The sequence below is a fragment of the Chelon labrosus genome, assembly GCF_963514085.1.
Source record: "Chelon labrosus genome assembly, chromosome: 19".
Taxonomy (NCBI): domain Eukaryota; kingdom Metazoa; phylum Chordata; class Actinopteri; order Mugiliformes; family Mugilidae; genus Chelon; species Chelon labrosus.
In genome coordinates this window covers 15,081,554-15,100,779 of record NC_140352.1, presented here as the reverse complement: position 1 = coordinate 15,100,779, position 19,226 = coordinate 15,081,554, and the positions used below count along the sequence as shown (strand labels likewise).

The 19,226-nt window shown below is 42.9% G+C and overlaps 1 protein-coding gene across 1 annotated transcript in view; it reads left to right on the top strand.

The window, feature by feature from the left end:
* cacna1g (calcium channel, voltage-dependent, T type, alpha 1G subunit) overlaps window positions 1–19,226 on the top strand; it is a gene marked incomplete at its 5' end in the record, with an annotated part of 270,616 nt that overhangs the window by 134,530 nt on the left and 116,860 nt on the right. Inside the window, 1 exon segment of the mRNA XM_084566892.1 lies at window positions 15,255–15,414. Within this exon segment, the coding sequence (XP_084423018.1) occupies window positions 15,255–15,414 (160 nt within the window).

Here is a 19,226-nt window from a genome sequence, read left to right as displayed (position 1 = left end):
GTGCGTGTTTGTGCGCACATGCAGGTGTTCACCCCGCGTATGAATAGGGCATCAACCCCCTTCCCGCCTCTCCCATCCCTGCACTGATGACACTCCCAAGCCTCTTGTGCAATCTCAACCTCTTGTCAATCAGGGCCGCGGGGGTCCTCCGCTGATCATTAGACCGCATACGCACATTAAGGAAGCTCATCGCTATGCGGACTGATTCGCTCATTAGGCATCCAGCCATCCCTCATCCTAATCACAGGACTAATAGCGGCATTAATGTGCGGACGATTTGGTCTGGTTCTGGCCCTGTGGGGAAAATGTCATAGGGTGTACGGGTGGTGGAGGAGGAGGAGGAGGAGGGATGTCCCCTTGCCTTTGGCGTAGCTCATATCTGTCATCTGCCCCCCTCCCCACCTTCAGTCCTTGGCAGCCTAATCAGGTCCTGTGAAGAAGCTCGCAGCATTCATCATGACTCTGGGTGGGGATGTTTGTTGTGCAGCCCGGGCTATTTTCAGGCCCGCTTAAGTGAATCTGAATACGTGGGTGCTCCACTTCTTAGGTGCTGTGCATTAATTTCCTACTGGATTTATGACACTGCAAGTTTTTTCTCCGTTCATTAATCTGGGTTGTTAAGAAACGAGGCAGAAAAAGGGCAAACTTGCAGTTCGCCCTTTTAAAGTTCACCAAGTAGTCAGAGGAATTTGACCTTCCTAATTGCCCTAATGCTGCCACATTATAAAAGAGATGCAGTACAGGAACCCGGCAAAGAACTCACAGGGTTGCAGAAAGCATGTGGAAGAAAGGCTTGTTCACACAGAGGTAGGACAGTTATTAGGGCAGATCAGTGAAGTCATGCCTATTACAATTAGGTAAATGTCGTCAGCTTTTTCTTTCATTCTTCATGACCGCAGTCAGCGCATGACCTGTAGCACTTAGTCATTAATCAATCATCAGTCTTTATCGTGTGCAGGTTCACTTTTAGGGCTTTCATTTTACCTCTAGTTTCACATCTTGAATATGGCTTTTCCTGTGCAGTTCTTCTCTGTCTCTGTCCTGACGGTGCCCTCAGGGTTGTATCTTCCGTCATGTTTTGGATCTCCCTGACACGTGGACTAATCTCGTTGCGCGGCCTCGTGAGATTTGTTGCGTGACACCAATCTCGCGAGACCTCAGTGAGATTTCAATATAAGAAGATGCAGGAAAATACTTTAAAATTCGATTTTTGGTTCGGTTTGAGGGTTTTATGAAACCCAGGCCTATTCGCCGAGTTGCCACTGCAACCATTTTGTCGATGCACTTTTGCCAGTGCCATATTGTTAGATACTGTCGTTGCTCACATTGTTCAAAGACCAGCTCTAAACTAGCAATTGCTGGTCACTTCACTGAGTGACACAACTGAAGTGGTGTTATACTCGATCTTCATGAACAGTTGTTAATCGTCTGCAAACTGGAGGACTGGAGAAAAAATTTATTCAAATACGTTTGCAGCACTACTTCAAAAATCTCCTCGTGGTGAGAAGTAGGCATTTCTGTTGTTACCTCGGCTCTGATTTCAATCAACCAATCGGTGAAGAGTTGAATCCACTCCACACTTTGAGTGACAGCCCTCCCCAGTTGCATAGTAAGGCAACATAATTATAATATGAACATTTAGTGTATTTAGTGTGAGTCCAGTGTCAGTAAATATTGACGGCCCAAAGTTATTAGCCAGGATTCAGTGCTCAGGTGTAGAGCAGACTATCACTTCACAGCCTGACAGAAAGCCAGCTGGCGCTTTTACAGGAATTACTGTCACGCAATAAGCATCCGAGTTTTGTGGTATAGCTAACGGAAAATGCATTTTATTCCGAAGGCGACCAGAAAGCACACAAACAGTCTGTCATCGATCGTCAGTGTGGATAGATGCGCCATACAGCAGGGATCTTGCGCTTACTGTAGCGAATAGGTCTGTCTTTTTAAGTATCGTAAATCCTATAAGAGGAAACGGTGTGTGTAATCTCTGGTCATCGCAACTCTAACCCTGTATTTCAGTATCAGATTTAAATGTAGCTCTCTAAGTCAGAAATCGTCAGCCCAGATGGAAAAAGGAGCCGAGGCTGATGATGCAGACGAGACAGTGCCGCCCGCCTCAGCTGATGGTGACTGGAGATTACACGGTTTATACTGGCGCGTGTTTACAGGTCAGCAAGTTTTACGAAGTTTGTCAGGATGTGGCGTAAACTTTCCATCTCGAGGCTCCGATTTGAATTCCTTGTTGATATTTGTCCGCCTGGCAAAAAATCCGAGCCATCTGAACCCGGATCAGCAGACGTATAAACTGTTAGTACTCACATTCCTCCTCCTCCTCGCCGGGCTACCTTAAGCCCGTTTGAAAACAGAAGGCCGGGGGTTCGTCCTCAAACACACATACACACCCTGGCACTTGTGTTAACGAACACATTGTTCCCGGGCCGGCGTCCACATTCTGGGCTCTGGCAGTGATTGATGCGCTAACATGGCAGCACTGCCAGTGGAAGTGACAGATACATTTCGCAGGCTTCATCCACTGGCTGCCAACAAAAAAATAAAATAAATAAGAAATAAAAAAAATAAAAAAATCCCAGACTGTGTCACCACCACATAACCACCACCCACTGTCTGCCACCTGATTGGCCATTACCCTCACGTACAGTGCTGGCCCTGAGGGACCATGTACCAGCCCTGTCATTGGCTACATCAAGGCGGACATGACAACTTGTGACATACCTCTCTGTGGGTCATAATATTCAAAAAGAGCTGCTGGCCGCTCGTGTGTCCAGTATACAGTATGGTGTCCTAGGTGACAGAGGAGGATCCACCTCTGTCTGGAAAGATACAATAATTTACTGGACACACTGCTCATAGCTTGAGTATAGTAGAAGGAGAGATAGCTGTTGAGGTACCCAGAGTATTCGTGTATATCTTAATTTTCAAAGCAAACCGGGCCTCTGCTTAGTGTTAAAGAGCTGCATACTTTAACATTTAAAGTATATTGTCAGCAAATGCTAGTTTTATAACCTTTATGTGGCTGCTGCAAAATTCAAATAAAAGTAAAGATCTTCTTTAATGGGTTTAAGTTTTGGTCCTTCAGTTGCTAGAAGCTAGAAGACTTACGTTAGAATGCAGGGTGATGGTTGCTCACCTGCCAAAGTGTCTGGTTTATGCTGGGTTGCCTTGCCAACCTACAGAAATTGCAGTTGTGAACTTACTGGCTAGGATTCAGTTGCATACCTGCCTTGGTTATCAACAGGTTCCCAATGTCAACAGCAACAGTTGAAGAGAGGAGAGGACCTCCTCTGGTTTTACAAACGAAGGCCAGTTTAGTACAAAACAGCTGCAGCTGCAGAGGAGCTTCATTCTGCAGAGTCAGAGAAAACACCTTGTGATGATGTAATTGGTGCAGTGCTCGGAGAAAACTAATTTACTGCTTTGCATAGAGTACTAGAGGTATAGAAATGCAAAGGTGGAGACTGAAAAACCTTGCCTGCAAGGTCTAGTTGCATTATGACAATATTAGGATGCATACTGAGAAATAATATCTGTCAGTTTTCTGTATTAAAAAAAGGACCTTTTCTGGTTTTACAGATGAAGGTCAGTTTTGTAGACATAGAGAGTGCGACATAGCCCGTGGGAACACTTGTAGCTGTAGAGAAGGTTGGGTCGGTGGAGTCGGAGAAAATACCTTCTGGTGGTGTTATCGGTGTAGCGCTGGAGTCCACACATTTGTAGCTGCGTTGCAAAATGTGCAGTTCAAGGATTACAGAAATGCAAAGGTGCTGAAGGCAGCCTGCTAAGACAGAATAACACTGCCATCTTCTGCTTTGGTCACCAACTGTGACATACTCTTTCAGACCCACTTTGCAATATATGAACTGATCAATATATGAATTGACCTTACTCAAGACCCAAATTACAGTAGATTAGCTTTAGTTACCAGTGCAACAATTTGGTAACTCCCCTCTCCCTATTCGTCACCACCAAATATGTTACTCTGAAGGTTTACATGAAAAAAATTACCCAAAGCTGTGTGTCTCCAGCTTGAGTTCAGTAAGATGCAAGGGAATAACAGTATTTATTGTAGGTTATTAAAAGAGTAAGACTTTGGCAACGAGACTCCAGCAAGCATACGCTGAGGTGAGGATGTGCTTACAGTCTAGACAAATCTGGTGGTGGAGCAAAGCCAATCTGTAGCTGATGGACACTCTCAATTCAATCTCCCTGCATTTGCATTGATATTTAATAAAATGTATCCAGTGACTTGTTGGTTCAAGGACAGGGTGGTGTTCAAACTGTAAGATGTAAGGATTTTGACAGAGATCTACCTCACCGCACTTCCAGCAGAACTTCATTCATTTGACTACGTCTTTAAATGAGACAATAATTCATGGGTAACTAATTGACAGAGCTGAACTGTGGAGAGCAGAGAGGGTGTGATGCTGCAGGCCGGCAAGTGAAGAGCAGACGTAACGTAATAAAACGTTAACATCCCTCTGAGGCTTGTTGAGTCCTGTTAAAATTTTGGTGCTGTGAGTGACCCATACTCGGTGTTGATTGATAAGCCAGCCGCGGCAATCGATATTTGATTATCACAAGAAACAAGCACTCGCAGTTGTGTTTCTTAGCCCATAGTAGCTCTTGCGCAGTTTGTCATGTTTGGCCACCGACAGAATATGCCCTTTCCCCAGAGCCTTATCAGACTGGAAAGCACACACACCAGAAGCACTCATTTTCCTCACTCTCCTTGAGACCTGCAACGCATCCATGCGCACACTGTTATTTCTGCCCATGCATCAATAATACGTAGCGTTCCATCCTGCCCGCCACGCTTTGTTACGTTTGGTGTTTGAGCTGCGCCTGGTTCGTACACACACAGTCTTGTACTTCCACCCAGATAAGCCCTAAAGGCAACAGCAACACAAAAACACCATCAAACTCACAGCTCCCTGCGAGCTCGTGCCCTCCTCCTCCTACGGCACATTGTTTGTCGAGCCGCAGTACTGTAATTAAAGAGCTCACAAGAACGTCCTAGCTTCTTTTCTTCTCTAAGCTGTTAGGAGAAGGCACGGGATTTTATAGCAAGTCCTAAGTCGCCCCTTGGCTCCTGCTGTTTAATTGCGACGTAAAGACAAGAGAGACTAGGGGTGTCGGGGGACAGGTTTGATCCAAGGCCCCCTTGTTTAGCAAGAACAGCTGAAGAAGGAACACACAGATTAGGTTAGGAAGAGTTCAAAAGAGGAAGTTGCTTGACAGAAGATGAAAGTCAGAAATGTCACTGGGTAATCCTCACCGTGCCGTCGAAAACAAAAGATCTTGTTAGCTGAATTTCAATGTGACAACAACGCACGCAAGCGATAATTTGTCGCCTAAAGAAGGAAGAGATTTTCAATCCCAATTCCTTTTCAAGGTTCTCAGCTGCCATACTTTCTTAAGACGCGAAACTCAGGTCTTTGATCAGTTGGAGTGTTCCAAGACAAGCTGAAGAAAGTTAGACAGCCATGTACTCAGCCCAGCCGAGATTTGTCAAAGAGATTTGAGTTTAAGCTGTGGCAAGCGCTGCATTCAAACGCCCAGGTAAAATTAAAATTATTCTGTTGAAGGAATGACGTAATGGAGTGTGGGAAACACAACCAGTTGTCAAACAGTCCAAAACACGCACATGTCATTCAACGTGTAGAGCACTTTGGAAATGTCTTTGTACTTAGACAAAAAAAAAAAAAAAACATTTAAACACGCACATACATGCTGCAGTGAACAATGTTACATCTATTATATATTGGAGTCATAGGAGTAGTGAGTGTGAGTAGAAAGAGTAATTGGGAAAAGGTTCCTAGAAAAGTCTTCCTGCATTGTTAAGGGTGTTGTGCTCCATTTTTTCACTTTTGACAATTTCCCACAATTTCCCGTGAACAGAGTTTAGGTGTATAGCCTTGCCAAACATAAAAGGCAGCAAAAATACAAAATACAAGGAGTTATTACCAAGGAGTTCGGTTGTAAAGCTGTACTAAAAACAGATTTTAGTCCTTAACCTGATTGACCATTAGTTGCCATGTTTTAATGTGAAATACATTGTTTTCCAAGTAAAAATAGAAACAGTTTGCACAAGTCTTAGATTGCGTATCTTGTGTGTCTAATTTCGAAATAGATTCATCTACAACCGCGCCGTTGTACATCTGAGGATTTGTTGAATTGTAAGATCAGAATGATAGGTCTAGTTCAGTGCAGAGAAATAAGCATAAATCCAAAATTGTGTGCAAGACTGCTTAGAAACCCCACTTCTAATTAGACCAGTGCCCACTTCCTGTAATGCCGTGCATATTAGTCAACACGAAATATGAGAATAAAAGTCAAGTTCTGTTCAGTTCTCTCCATCAGTTTTCATTTTCCTGCGCGTCCCCCGTCTTCGGGTCACATGGCTCACTGACGCAGAAGCTTATTTCCATTTCGGGAACGTCTACTCATCTCTGTCTGGAGTCGCTGACATGAACCTAGTTACCATCCACTCAGAGCAAATAAGAAGAGACGCAGGTGTACATTGGCCCTCGACTTGGAAAGCCCATTAGTTCACCGTACACAGATTACAAAGCTGGCCGGGCCAGAGCTGGACCTGGACAGGAGAGCAGAGGAAGCAGACCTAATCTGCCTGCTAACAGATGGCTCCCCTATCACACACAGCAACCCGCCTGCCAGCCATGTTGGAATGGAGTGGCCGCCCACGGCGAGGTTGGAGAGGGCGCACAGGCGGAGGAGGAGATGATTGTTATTGAATATGAAATGTCGATCACTTGGAATGAGCACACTATTCAGGTCGGGAGAGGCTCAGACGATTGATTCTCTTATCTATGAGATGAATAGGTTCTTTTCAAGAAATTCATGTTTACTGGCGTCGCTCGAAAGAAGAGTTGCTCTCCTACATGGCTCTTGTGTATTCCTTGATGCCCTGATTCATACCACCCTCAGAATTCAAACCAAACAAACACTCAAATTAATTTGATTAATTGGGCTCTTTTTTCTGAATAATGTGAAAAATCCCAAATTTGCTGTGCTGTCACTCAAACACCAACACTACCATTTCTCTGTAGACTGTTGTTGTTTCTTTGGAAACGCCTGCACGCCACAGCTTTGCTTGAGTAATGGCACCTGCAGCTAGTTAAGATGATGAAACACTGTAATAACAAGGGAAGGTAGTCATGGGTTTCTGGGTGTCCATGTGAACACATTCAATATAACAAAGGAGCTGTTCTTTAGATTGCCAGAGCATTGGTGACTGAAACAAATGACATTCAAAGTGACATACTTAGTACTTAATACTTAATGTGCATAAGCAAAAAATATTCTTAGCGTGTATGATTGTGTTTGTGTATTTCTACATTAAAGGTTGTGACGTGGCACGGTACGATATGAGTTGACACAGTATAATACAACTAAATGTAGTACAATACGATACAGTAGAGTACAGTACATTGTGATGCGATACAATATGATACGATGCAGCACAATACGATTCAATACAGTACAACACAGCATGATACGATACAATAAAATTACAGTACAATACTATGCGATACTATACGATACAATGCAGGAAGATACAGCGCAATACGATATGATGATATTACAATACAGTACGATACATTGCGATACTATATGTTACAGCACGATCCGATACTATACAAAACAGTACAGGGATACGGGACGATACAGGACGATACGATACGCTGTGATACGATACGATACGATACGATACAGTATGATACAGGACGGTATGGTACGATACGATACCTCACAATACAGCACAATGCGATACGATACGATACGATACGATACGATACAGGATAGTATGGTCTGATATGACACCTCACAATATGACACAAAACCATACTTTCCAATATGATGTGATATGATGATCCTTCATTGATTCCTCAATGGGAAATTTTGAATTTGCACTGTTAGAGCAGCGTTGCGCGCGGAAACGTTAAAAACAGGAGTAAAAACACGATGGAGAAAATTTTTATTTTTTTATATTTATATATGAATAGTATGGATTTAACTATTTATACAACTTAAATAGAACTTTTTGTTGCTTAAGGATGTAAGTTGTTTTGTAAACTCTGTTTCTGGATTTGTAATTTTACACAGTATTTTACCAAACCTCCACACAACAAGCATATACAGTATGAATCTAAAAGTCAAATAGGATCAAGTGTATAATGAAGCCTGATAAAGGACATCCTTATTTTTAGTCACCAACTGTAACAAACTAATAATTTGTTTAACACTGTTACACGGTTTCGATCGTAATTTTTAATTGTGTTTAATTGAAAATGCAACCGTCTTTCCAGACAAGATTCGGAGCACTGTCACTACCTTTGTATCAAAATTCTTGCACTTTGCACTTGTGCAGCTGTCAGAGGTGTCTCACTATTGAATTCCCATCTCGTGGATGCGTCTCAACACTGAATCACGGCATATGAAGCCGGGCCAGTGTGTGGACGCTAATCCCGGCTGCTGTCACTAACTCAGGCCCAGCTAAGGGGCGTTCTAACAGCTCAGCATATTCCACCCTGAGGGGCAATTACATGAAGGTGCCTCTGCTTAACGTGTGCTCTGTATGAGTGCCTGATGGAGAGAAACAGACAGGTGGATCTACTGTTGTTGGCAGCGAGTCAGATCTGTCGGAGTGCATGAGCCTCCACACCTCTGCGACAGCGACTCAGATCTCTCTCCATTCGCGAGTTCGGGGCATTTATGTTAAATGTGCGTCCTACAAAGGGCAAGCGGCAACAAATTTCCACAGGCAGTGACTCACGCTTTAATTTTACATAACTCTCTGACTGGATCGCTTCTTCTGACTCATGACAGGATGTTTCTCTTGTAAACAGAGCAGCAGCGCGGCTTTTAATAACTTTCTCATAGCGTGGCGATGGGTGCTTCGAGGGGATATTTTCCTCACGCCTCTCATCTCGTGCTGTGATCGTATACGCTGCTTTGCTGGATTTTGCATCCAGTGCATAATTTGGCAATGATTAGACAAATTGAAAGAACTCGAAAACGGTGTTTTTCAAACGCCTTGGATGTCATTCAAGAGTTTCTTGTGTTGCTGTCACTGTGCTCCATCCAGCTGAGTTTCACATCTCTCGGATCTTCTCCTCCGAGAGAGCGACGAGCGCGAGAGACACAATCCAAACATGCGCCGTTACCCCACAGACGCTCATCGCTGTCACTCATCCTCCCCTCCTTCAGTAGCGCCTTTGCTCCTCTCCTGCCTTCATCTCCTCCCTGCCTCTCCTGACCGCCTTCGTCTCATTTGTTCTCCGGATCTGAACAAGTCTGCAAACTCCTCCTCGTTTTAGCTCCCATCTGCCGACGCGAAAAGAAAAAAAAAAAACCTCTTTGTCTCAGTGAGTACCCGCGTGGAAAAAAAACTGAACTGGAGATCTAGCTAACGTTATGAAAAGTTCCTCATGCAGTTTGATGTGACACTCCTAGATGGCACAGCGTACATGAACGTTGTTGGAATGGGAATGGAGCAACCGTGTGCTTCATTTAGAGCAAAAACTCCAAAGATCTCAGTGAATAACACAAGTAAAACCATTTGCTGTACTGTATATCCTTGGAGTGTGTCTGTTCAGAGTCATGCTTTAAAACAAATTAAAATTTTTATTGAGAAAAACACATGAAGACAGACATTAAACTGAAACACATGTTGAGCAGTGGTAATATATGTTTTTTTTTTTTTTTTTTTTTGCATACCATCTGTTATTCCACATCTCCCTCCTGCAGCTCATCCACCACTCAGCTTGATTTAAACTAAAAAAAAATAAAAAATGATCACATTTCACCGTTCCTGGCTTCCCTATGCTGGCCTCCTTTTGCTTTTCGGGTTGATTACCAGAATTTTGCTGATTACTTTTAAAGCCCTGAGAGGACATGCCTGAAGTTACCGCACATTTTGGAGCTTTTATTAGCTCCCAGAGATCCTCAGATGTTTCTTTTCTCATTGTTTCAAGAGATTAAACAAATGTGACACGGCCTTTGGACTGACATGCCTGAAGAGACCGGGCCCGTGAATTTTGTTGCTTCGTTTAATCTGCTTTCAAAATCTTGCCAAGCATTTTTTCCAAAACGGCTTTTCAGTGAAAGCTTTAATGTTTTCTGCGTATCGGGTTCTGTTGTTCAAGCGGCATGGTGGTGTAGCGGTTAGCACTGTTGGCTCAGAGCAGTAAGGTTTGGGGTTTGAACCTGCTAGCCAGCTGGGACCTTTCCGTGAGGAGTTTGCATGCTTAACGTGCCTGCGTCGATTTTCTCCGTGTGATTGGGCTCCTCACACAGTCCAGACCTGCATGTTAGCTTAATTGGTGATGAGTCATCTGAATGCACGAGAGTTTGAATGGATTGTCTCCTGCGACCCTGCAGAATAAACAGTTTGAAATAATGGCAGGTTGTTTTAATTGTAAAACACTGTGTGTTGTCAAGAGAGCAGATTTCTGATGATGGAAATGGCTGCCGCTATGAACGGTCTGTGAAGGTTCGCAGTCATCCAGGTCATAGTATATCCAAACAAATCAAGCTGAAACAAAGAGCCCGACTCCCCACCAGTCTTTTAGAACTGACGAAGCAATTGGGATAAGTACAGAAAGGTCTTCAAGAAACTCTACAAGTCTAGTTGCCTTTTATTGTTTATTATATATTGTCTGTGCACTTCTATTGATGCTGCATCATTTTAGCACTTGCACTGTATTTGGCAGCAAGACAAACTTTTTGTTGTCGGAGTTGATGCGTTAAAAGCAGGTGAAATGGACGGAAAGTGGCAGGTTTTGGGTGACTCTGACGAAGACCAAAGTGTGATGCATCTACTAAACCGCAGCTCTTTCGGGGTGTTCCTGGTCTGCAGTGGTCAGTACCTATCAATAATGGTCCAAGCCAAGGAAAAGCAGTGAACCAGCGACAGGGCCATGGACTTAGGCTGGACGTTTTTGTCTGACTGAACAGATGGGTAGCTCAAACTGATAAAAAGTTCAATCCTTGTTCATGATAGAAAGGTGCCAGAACACAGAGCATCAAAGTGTGTATTGTGGGGGTGGAGGTGGTGGTGGTGGGGGGGGGGGGTGCATAGCTGCAGATCAGTCAGGGTGCCCATGCTGGAAGTGAACACAATGCGCCTGTGAGCATCAGAAGCGAACCTCGGGGCAGAAACAAGTGGGCTGCTTTACTGATGAAATAATGAGTGTCCGTTGGCAACCACAGTCTACCTCTGCATCAGGAAAAGCCACAGTTTGCTGCTATTTTGCAGTTGATTCTTAACTTGTATATACAATACGGCTATGTTAGTGCCCCTGTAACGTGGTTAGACTATGATGCTCATAGGTGAAAATCAAATTGTCAGCATTTTCACTAAGTTTACCAGGGTCACGCCTTAGATGAGCCTGTTAACATTTTTTGCTAATCACATTTATGTATAATGTACAGCTGAGACTGATGGGAATGACATTAGTTATTCATATACTGTATCTACTGTCAAGACATTTCTTATTGAATCACAAACTGTATCCAACTGCTGGTTCAATCTAACAGTTGTTGAGATATTTCAATCCAGACCAGGTGAACAGACTGACTGACATGAATAGAAATGCGCATTTAAACGTTGAATGTTCGTGTGATTCAGGGAGAACTGATCTAACTCTCGTGACAAAGATCAAGTACTGTGGCAAACAATACAAAATGATACAGAAAGGTATCGAGTGAAACATGTGGTGCAGGGTGCATTCTCCAAGAGCAGTGATGTTTTGCTGTCAAATATTTATAGTGACTTACTTTACTTATTTTATCAGTAATGAACTGATCCACTCAGAGCAGACGTTCAAACTTTCGACTGTGCTCTTTGAGTTTCCAATAAAAAGTTACATCAAACAGAGGCTATGGTTTTTGGGCCCCTGACCCTGTGTCTGTTAGAGCCATCAAGCCCACGGATTCCACTAGCAGGGATGAATCAAACTCCGATTTTGACTTATTTTCCAAAGACAATAATGACCTCCCTGCCTTTTCAGCTTCTTTCAAAGGGAGCTAACCACAAACCCCTGAAAGCTCTGATACCCCGTCTCTCAGTTTCTTATCCTCTCCCTCGGTGTTGCTCTCACTGTTGACTCAGTGTCCCTCCCTTCATCTCCTCTGTTTCCTCGATGGCTGTCGGCCCAGCAGACGAGCTGTGCCGATGCTTTTACAGGGATTGACCCAGCCTCTCCAATTACCCAGAAAAGCCCTGATCAGGAAAATGATCCTCATTATTGACGCCTGGTTCACTGGGATAAGTGAGAGAAAAAGGGTGAGAGAGGTGGAGGGAAAAGGGGAGACAGGAACAGAGAAGGACAGAGACAGACACATCAGCATCACTAGAAATTTGCCTTGGTGAGATGGATAGAGAGGTACGTAAGTAGGTAGGTACAGAGATGGATAGGTAGGGAGGTTGGTTGGTTAGTTAGTTGATTGATTGATAGATTGATTGGTAAGTATGAAGGTAGGTAATTAAGTTGGTTGGCGGATAGGTTTGTTGGTTCATGGAGGAGGAGGGAGGCTCTTGAGTCCCAACGCCTGTGAGGGTGCCTTGGCCATTGTTGTTGTCAGGGAGGATGGGGCACTAGTGTGAGGGCCTGTGAGGTTTCACAGACACCAGTGCTGGTGGAAGAGGTGTCATCATTGGAGCTTGAACACGGACTACTGATGCCTTCAGCCCATGTCAACACCATAAGCGCCGTCCATCTGACACTTCTAAAATGCGGCTTTCGCTCAGGCAAACTCTCAGCTCTACCATAACTCTCGTGTATGGTGCATTTACTGACATCATGGACCAAAAACATGCTCTACAACCACAGCAACAATGTCAACTAATAGACCACAACAGAACTGAATCTAAACACATGAACGTATCAATACTGTGTGCTGCTGATAAGTTTAACTACTTTACAAAGGGGATAAAAAATGTTTTAATAAATGTGGTATATCTCTGATGCCTTTTTCCATGTAGAAGCTAAATTTCTAATAATGTTGATTTGCAGTCCCCTTCTCTCTGTTACCGCAGGACGTTTGGTGAAGTTGTTAACTTGCTGCTGTTGAGACGATTTGGACCGTTCCTCTGCTAGCGTTAGCTGATGCCTTTTCAGATGAGTGTGCATTGCGTTAGTACATTTGTTGTATTTCAGGATTGACTTGCATATTCTGCATGTCAAGGTAGAATGGGCTTCATCCTAAGTGAAGTATTTCCACACACTTGATGAACCGCTGCTCGTTTGTAGCAATGACCCACTGGGCTCCTCACTGTCGTTTCGGAGGCATCCATCTTTGTTACTGTCATGTGATTGTCGACTTCCTGCTTAAAGCATCATGGCATAGCAGTAAAATTGACGAGTCAGTACAACCCCTGGTAGGTTGGTAGGTATACAAGTACTTACATACATAGATAGAGATGGAAAATAAGATCAAAATCTGCATTGCAACAGCAGAGGGACACAGCCAGAATTAGCAGAGGGAGTATGTAGGCGGTAGGAAGTGTGTGTGTGTGTGTGTGTTGTCAAAAACTTGTGGGAACACTGTCCAGAGCAGACAGGCTCAGAGATGTACAGCATGAAAGGAAAGGTCTTTTACTGTGGCTTTAATTCAGCCCTAACTACAGGAGTCCTGCTGACATTCACAGACTGCTAACAGATCTCTGCGCTTCCGTTTGTTGTGTCTTCTCCAAATATATTTTTAAGTTTTATTCATGCAGGGAAGGATGTTGCTGTGCACACTGACATGGTACAATGACAGGCTTCTAGTTACTATAGGAGCAGCTTTGCCTTTCAGTGGCTCCGTCATGAGCACTTTGTGCTGCAGCACCAAGATCAAAAAGTAGATGATGGCATGACAGTCTTGTTCTAGTTGCATATGCCAATTCCGAGACGGATGTCACTGATGGTTTTTGGTATGCTGCTGCAGAGACGGTAAAGGCATTTGCACAGCAAGGTTATGCTTATCATATCCATTTTTAATCCACCCAATATAAATTGATAGGCACAGCAATCTTGATGCATCTTTTTCTTTTCTGCAAACAGTTAGCAACACAAGATGAAGTGAAGATTTTTCATTCATTAATTCATCTTCTGTAACTGCTTGTCCTGTGAAGGGAGTAGATACTGGATATCTAAAAAAACTAAAAACTATGACCTGGATGACTGAAAACTTCCACAGACATAGTTACTAGATGTAACCCCATTTCTATGAGCCTTCCAATGCTTCATTATTGGTTTACCGCAGCAGGAATATGCATGAAATCAGTACTTCTGAGTGGAACGACAGCAAGTAAGATGTTGCATATCCTTAGTAAGCTCATTTTATGTGACCCAAGGCAGTGAATAGAAATGAAAGCAAGTTATTATCATGCGCCCTATACTGGTGTAACCTGAGTTAAATCCCATTTCAGAGTAAGACAAATAATAAAACCTGCATAATTGTCCACATCCTGGCAACATCAGCATCATAATCAACAGCGGCATACTGTACGTAAACAAATCAGTATATGCAGGTTTGGAAGTATACAATATATCCACCACTCAGAATCCGCATATGCCACAAGAAAGACAGTCGCATACTGTCAGAAAACTTTGAATCACTCCACTATTAGTGGGAACTTCTCTCATGTTAATTTCCTAAAAACCTTCCAAGTGGCAGGAAATTTCACCCTGATATACGGAATCACTTCTGTTTGCCGAGAGCCGGGGCTCATATTGTTTACAAGTAACCCACAGCGCTGCTCTTCATCTGTTCCAGTGAATGACCGTGTTTTGACAAGCCTTCATTAAGCCGTGTTTAAGAAATATAAAACACAGAGAGGCTACTGTACAATATATTCACTAGACTGTAATGTGCAGTAGGCTGTTATGTCTAGCGTTTATCATTGGTATTAAACTTTCATTAAACTGCAAAAAAAAAAAAAAAGTGGTATTGCATCTGCTGGCAAGTGTATGATTAAATCAAACAAATGAAAAACTAAATTGCACACTTGTGCCTATAAGGGTGTTAGAATAAGCTGAGAGTTGTAAATTTAGAGGTGCTTGGATTTTTGCTAATGTGGACCAGTCCATTTAATTAATGATCCAGTATTCATACCAGCCCAGAAAATGTGCCTCTTGTACTAATGGTGGTGTGAACCTGATGCTCACAACTGCATACAGCGTGTTGTCTAGATGCTTGACCCTGTCCTTCCTTGTCTCTCCTCCGAGGTATGCGTATCCTGGTGACCCTGCTGCTGGACACCCTGCCCATGCTGGGTAACGTACTGCTGCTCTGCTTCTTCGTCTTCTTCATTTTCGGCATCGTGGGCGTCCAGCTGTGGGCCGGCCTTCTCAGAAACCGCTGCTTCGTCGAAGACAACTTCTCTTTGTGAGTCCCTCATCGTCCATTACTGCCAGTGTTCCATGTTTTTAGATCATTGCATTCATTATTGGTTCAAATACTGACTAGCTACTGCATTTCTTGCATGATTGGCATTCGTGAAAACACGTAAGTGCTGTACTTTACACCTGTGTTTTCCTTTTAGGCTCCATTCTATCTTATGCTTTAAGGTATAAAAGATGTTAATTTAAATAAATGTCTGTTAAGAGGCGATAACGTTGACTAATGCGGTGACAAAGTGGTAAAATGATATGAAATTCTTACGTTTACAAAATCACACATTAGGTGTCTGTGGCGCAAAAAACTGAAGCTGTGCACAGTTAGTGATGTCTGCTACATCACCCAGCAGTGACAGTATTTTCTCGTCAGGGAGGGTAAATGTAAATGTAACACAACACGCAAAAAAAAAAAAAACTGCCATTAGCTCAACGATTAGCAAAGCGATGCACTGTTCTGTCCACTGTTGAGGTTGCAAGGAAATGTTACTGCAGCTGCACTGCCTAAGGAACAACCCACTGTATGCTTTTATTATGGAGGTGACAAAAAAAAACACACCTGCATTTAGTGGTTATCGACATAGCTGCAAATAAAGAGAACAACGTGGAATCAAGATTTCTACCTTATGTACATTTTGTTCTCAGTACTTTTTTTACTTGCTCTTGTTCCTATCAACTCCTAATAACAACATATTTACCAGTGTAGTTTTGCCAACATATGTAGGAAATATAGCAAAATGTATTGTTTACTATCATAAACCAACTCAAAAGTGAAGCCAAAGCAAGTAGAGCTCCCCCTGGTGACTGGCTGCAGTATAGGTCATAAGCTCCACCCCCTCCATGTTAGCGGATGGGACTTGGGCCGAACTAAAACACTAAAATACAAGTCAAATAAATTTTTTTCAAGGATGGCCTCTGTCATTGTAATGCATTGTCAATGCATGTTCAAGTGTCAATTTTTTGGACAAGTTTAGTTTTAGTTAGTTATTTGACGCTATAAAAAACAGGATGTGACATAATGGCGACCACCAGTTGCCATGCTCCAGGCTCCAAACTCATTTTCCATATTTATACAGTCCTGATTTCCAATGATACAGAGAAAAAAAAACTCTACATGCAATAGTCCTACAACCAATCAAAGCCATTTTGTTGTAAACAATACAAGTATATGACTATGTTGCTGTTGCTCTTCTGTCCATCACCATATGAAGTCCGGCCAAAAAATTTGATTGGTCCGGGAGATCTTTACCGGGGCACAATCAGCCGAGTGAATCCAGGCCAACGTTGTGGCGGGGAAGTTGGTCTGGCTTCCAGGCTAACAGTAACTTGAATATGAGAGAAATGACAAACTGGGCTTGGGCCTGAGACCACATGTGAGGTCCACATGGTGGCCGGTTCATTGATCCCGTACAGTGCGAGCGGATATACTAAAACATGTAACGTCAAATTCAGGTTTCAGCTGTCAGGACTAACGCTGCCGGCGTGCTGCAGTTGATGGACAACAACTGATGGGATGCCAAAATGTGATGTTCTAGTACTTTTGATGTCAGAGGACAATAACATAGACATAAATAAACTCATGACAGTTGTTTGGATCTGGACAGTTGCGAGTACGCTTACACCTCCAGTGTTCATTTTAATTGATTGTGAAATGATGCCTGAATTTACAAAATGAAAGCCAAAGCTTTTATAGAAATTTATATTGTATATAAAAACATCGAGCAATAGCTGTGCAGTAAAAGTGCCTGAATCCTCGATGAGAAATATCGATGCTGATGCAGCCTCCAACAACCCATATTGATCTAATTTTTATTGAAAGGCACACAAGGTGACTGGGCTTATTTATTTGCCATTCTCTTAATGCAGTTCTGATAAACAACACGGCTCAGATTGCGAAAAGGTCTGCAAGAGGTGAGGGTATATCACGGGAGTGAACCTTGACCCTGCACACTGAACTAGGTCATGCACAGAAGTCATTGGGACTAGCGATTATAGAGGCTCATCATGGTGATGAATGGGGGCGAGACAGGCTCCCGAATAATGAGAAAGACCCTCTGTGGTCCATGGTATATGGAACATGGGCACCCATGACTTATTCATGTTCCATGTGTCACCCCGGCTTCATTACTCTCTATAGGATTTATGATGCCTCACAGCTGTAATTTAAGTTCATGCATAATGGCTTTGGTGAGCTGGCATATTTTTTGTCAATTTTTAGACATTCTTCTTTTGTCTGGAAGCTCCGTATCTCTGCATTAGACTCTCTGTAAAGGTCCAAAGCCATAAACATATCTGCTTTAACTGCCGCCGCCATCTCTCTCTTCGACTCATATCACTGCTACACATTTTTGCGCCATGGCACCAGCTGCTAACTGTTAATTGGTTTGACAGTAACCCTTTATTAGACAGACTAAAAATATGTGAGAGCACGTCCTATGCATCACGTCGGGGTGTGATGAAGCTCATCAGACGGATAAGTGCTCCTTTAGATCATCCCGAAGTGTGAAACTGCTTTTAAGAATATAAAAATCGGAGAGTGTGAAGTGGTCCCGAGGTGGAAACTGGTCCCACGAAACATGCGATGCGAGACGTTTGGATATTACGCAGTCACCAGACGCACAGCGGTGACATCCGGTCAGAGGAGTGCTGTGCAACAGATAAGCAAAGAGGTGCGGCAAACAAACAGGTCGCGCATCCAGCTCACTCAGCACCCACAGGCGTCCCCCCCATGTATTTGGCCCAACACAATTACAGCTGAGTTCACTGATTAGTTTCTCCTATCTGTTTGAAGGAAAGTTAATGACTGAAATCAGCTGCTGTTGTATATGACTAGAATTAAACCGTGCAGATTCTGAAATTGATCCAAAACCTTTGCCTAATCTGTGACAAATTTCCGACTCCTTACGCTGCTTCAACCTTGCAACAAAAGCAGGCTTCAGGTGAATAGTATTAGTAGTAACCAAAATGAGACTGTCCTTATTTTATCTTGGGAAAAGCACATGGTCGCCCGAGCTATCTTTCTGTCACAGTGTTCAATGGTTTTGCAACATGTAGTAAAGATAAAATAATATAAATTCATTCTGAATCATAGTTTAATACATTCTGAAGGCCTCAACTTGTTGTAAGTACCTTACCCGGTAGTGTCTTAGTCCTATTAATGAAAGAAACATGTTTAATTGTTAAGCATTAAAAAGATCTTCAGCTCATTCTAGTAGTTTTGCTGCTGCAGCCAGCTACTCTAGGACCCTTCAGTTTATTAGTGTGTGCTACTGATTCCAGACATATCATTTAAAACTTAAGTCATTTGATGATAATGTTCTGAAAGCCACTAATTCAAACCAATCTGGGGAAGAGAAATTATCTTGTATTCACCACTTGCATGTCGTGTCAGATGTATTTGCTTTCAGAACTGAAAAATAAAAGTGTGTCCTCCGAAAATTCTGCATTTGTTATAGAGACCAGTAATAATCCAAACTCCATTTTTATATTTGTGATCTTAGACATTAAATCTTGGTTGACTTGGCAGCACCTTTTGCTACAGGTGGAAGTGTGATTTAATATTTTTTCCATCATTGTGTAAGCAGCAGGGATCTGATTTGATGTTGTACACTGCAGGGCACAGTGAAAGGAATTGGTTGCGTTTCAGAAGTTGGAGGTGTGTAGCCTATTACCCGCAGCTCTTCATCTAACAGCTCACTGTGGCTGTACCTTCTTGTTCCATTACTTCCTGCAGTATAACTTAGAGCACTTTTTAAACTAAGGTTATAAGCTTTTTAGCATTTCTCAGATTTCTATTGCACTTTT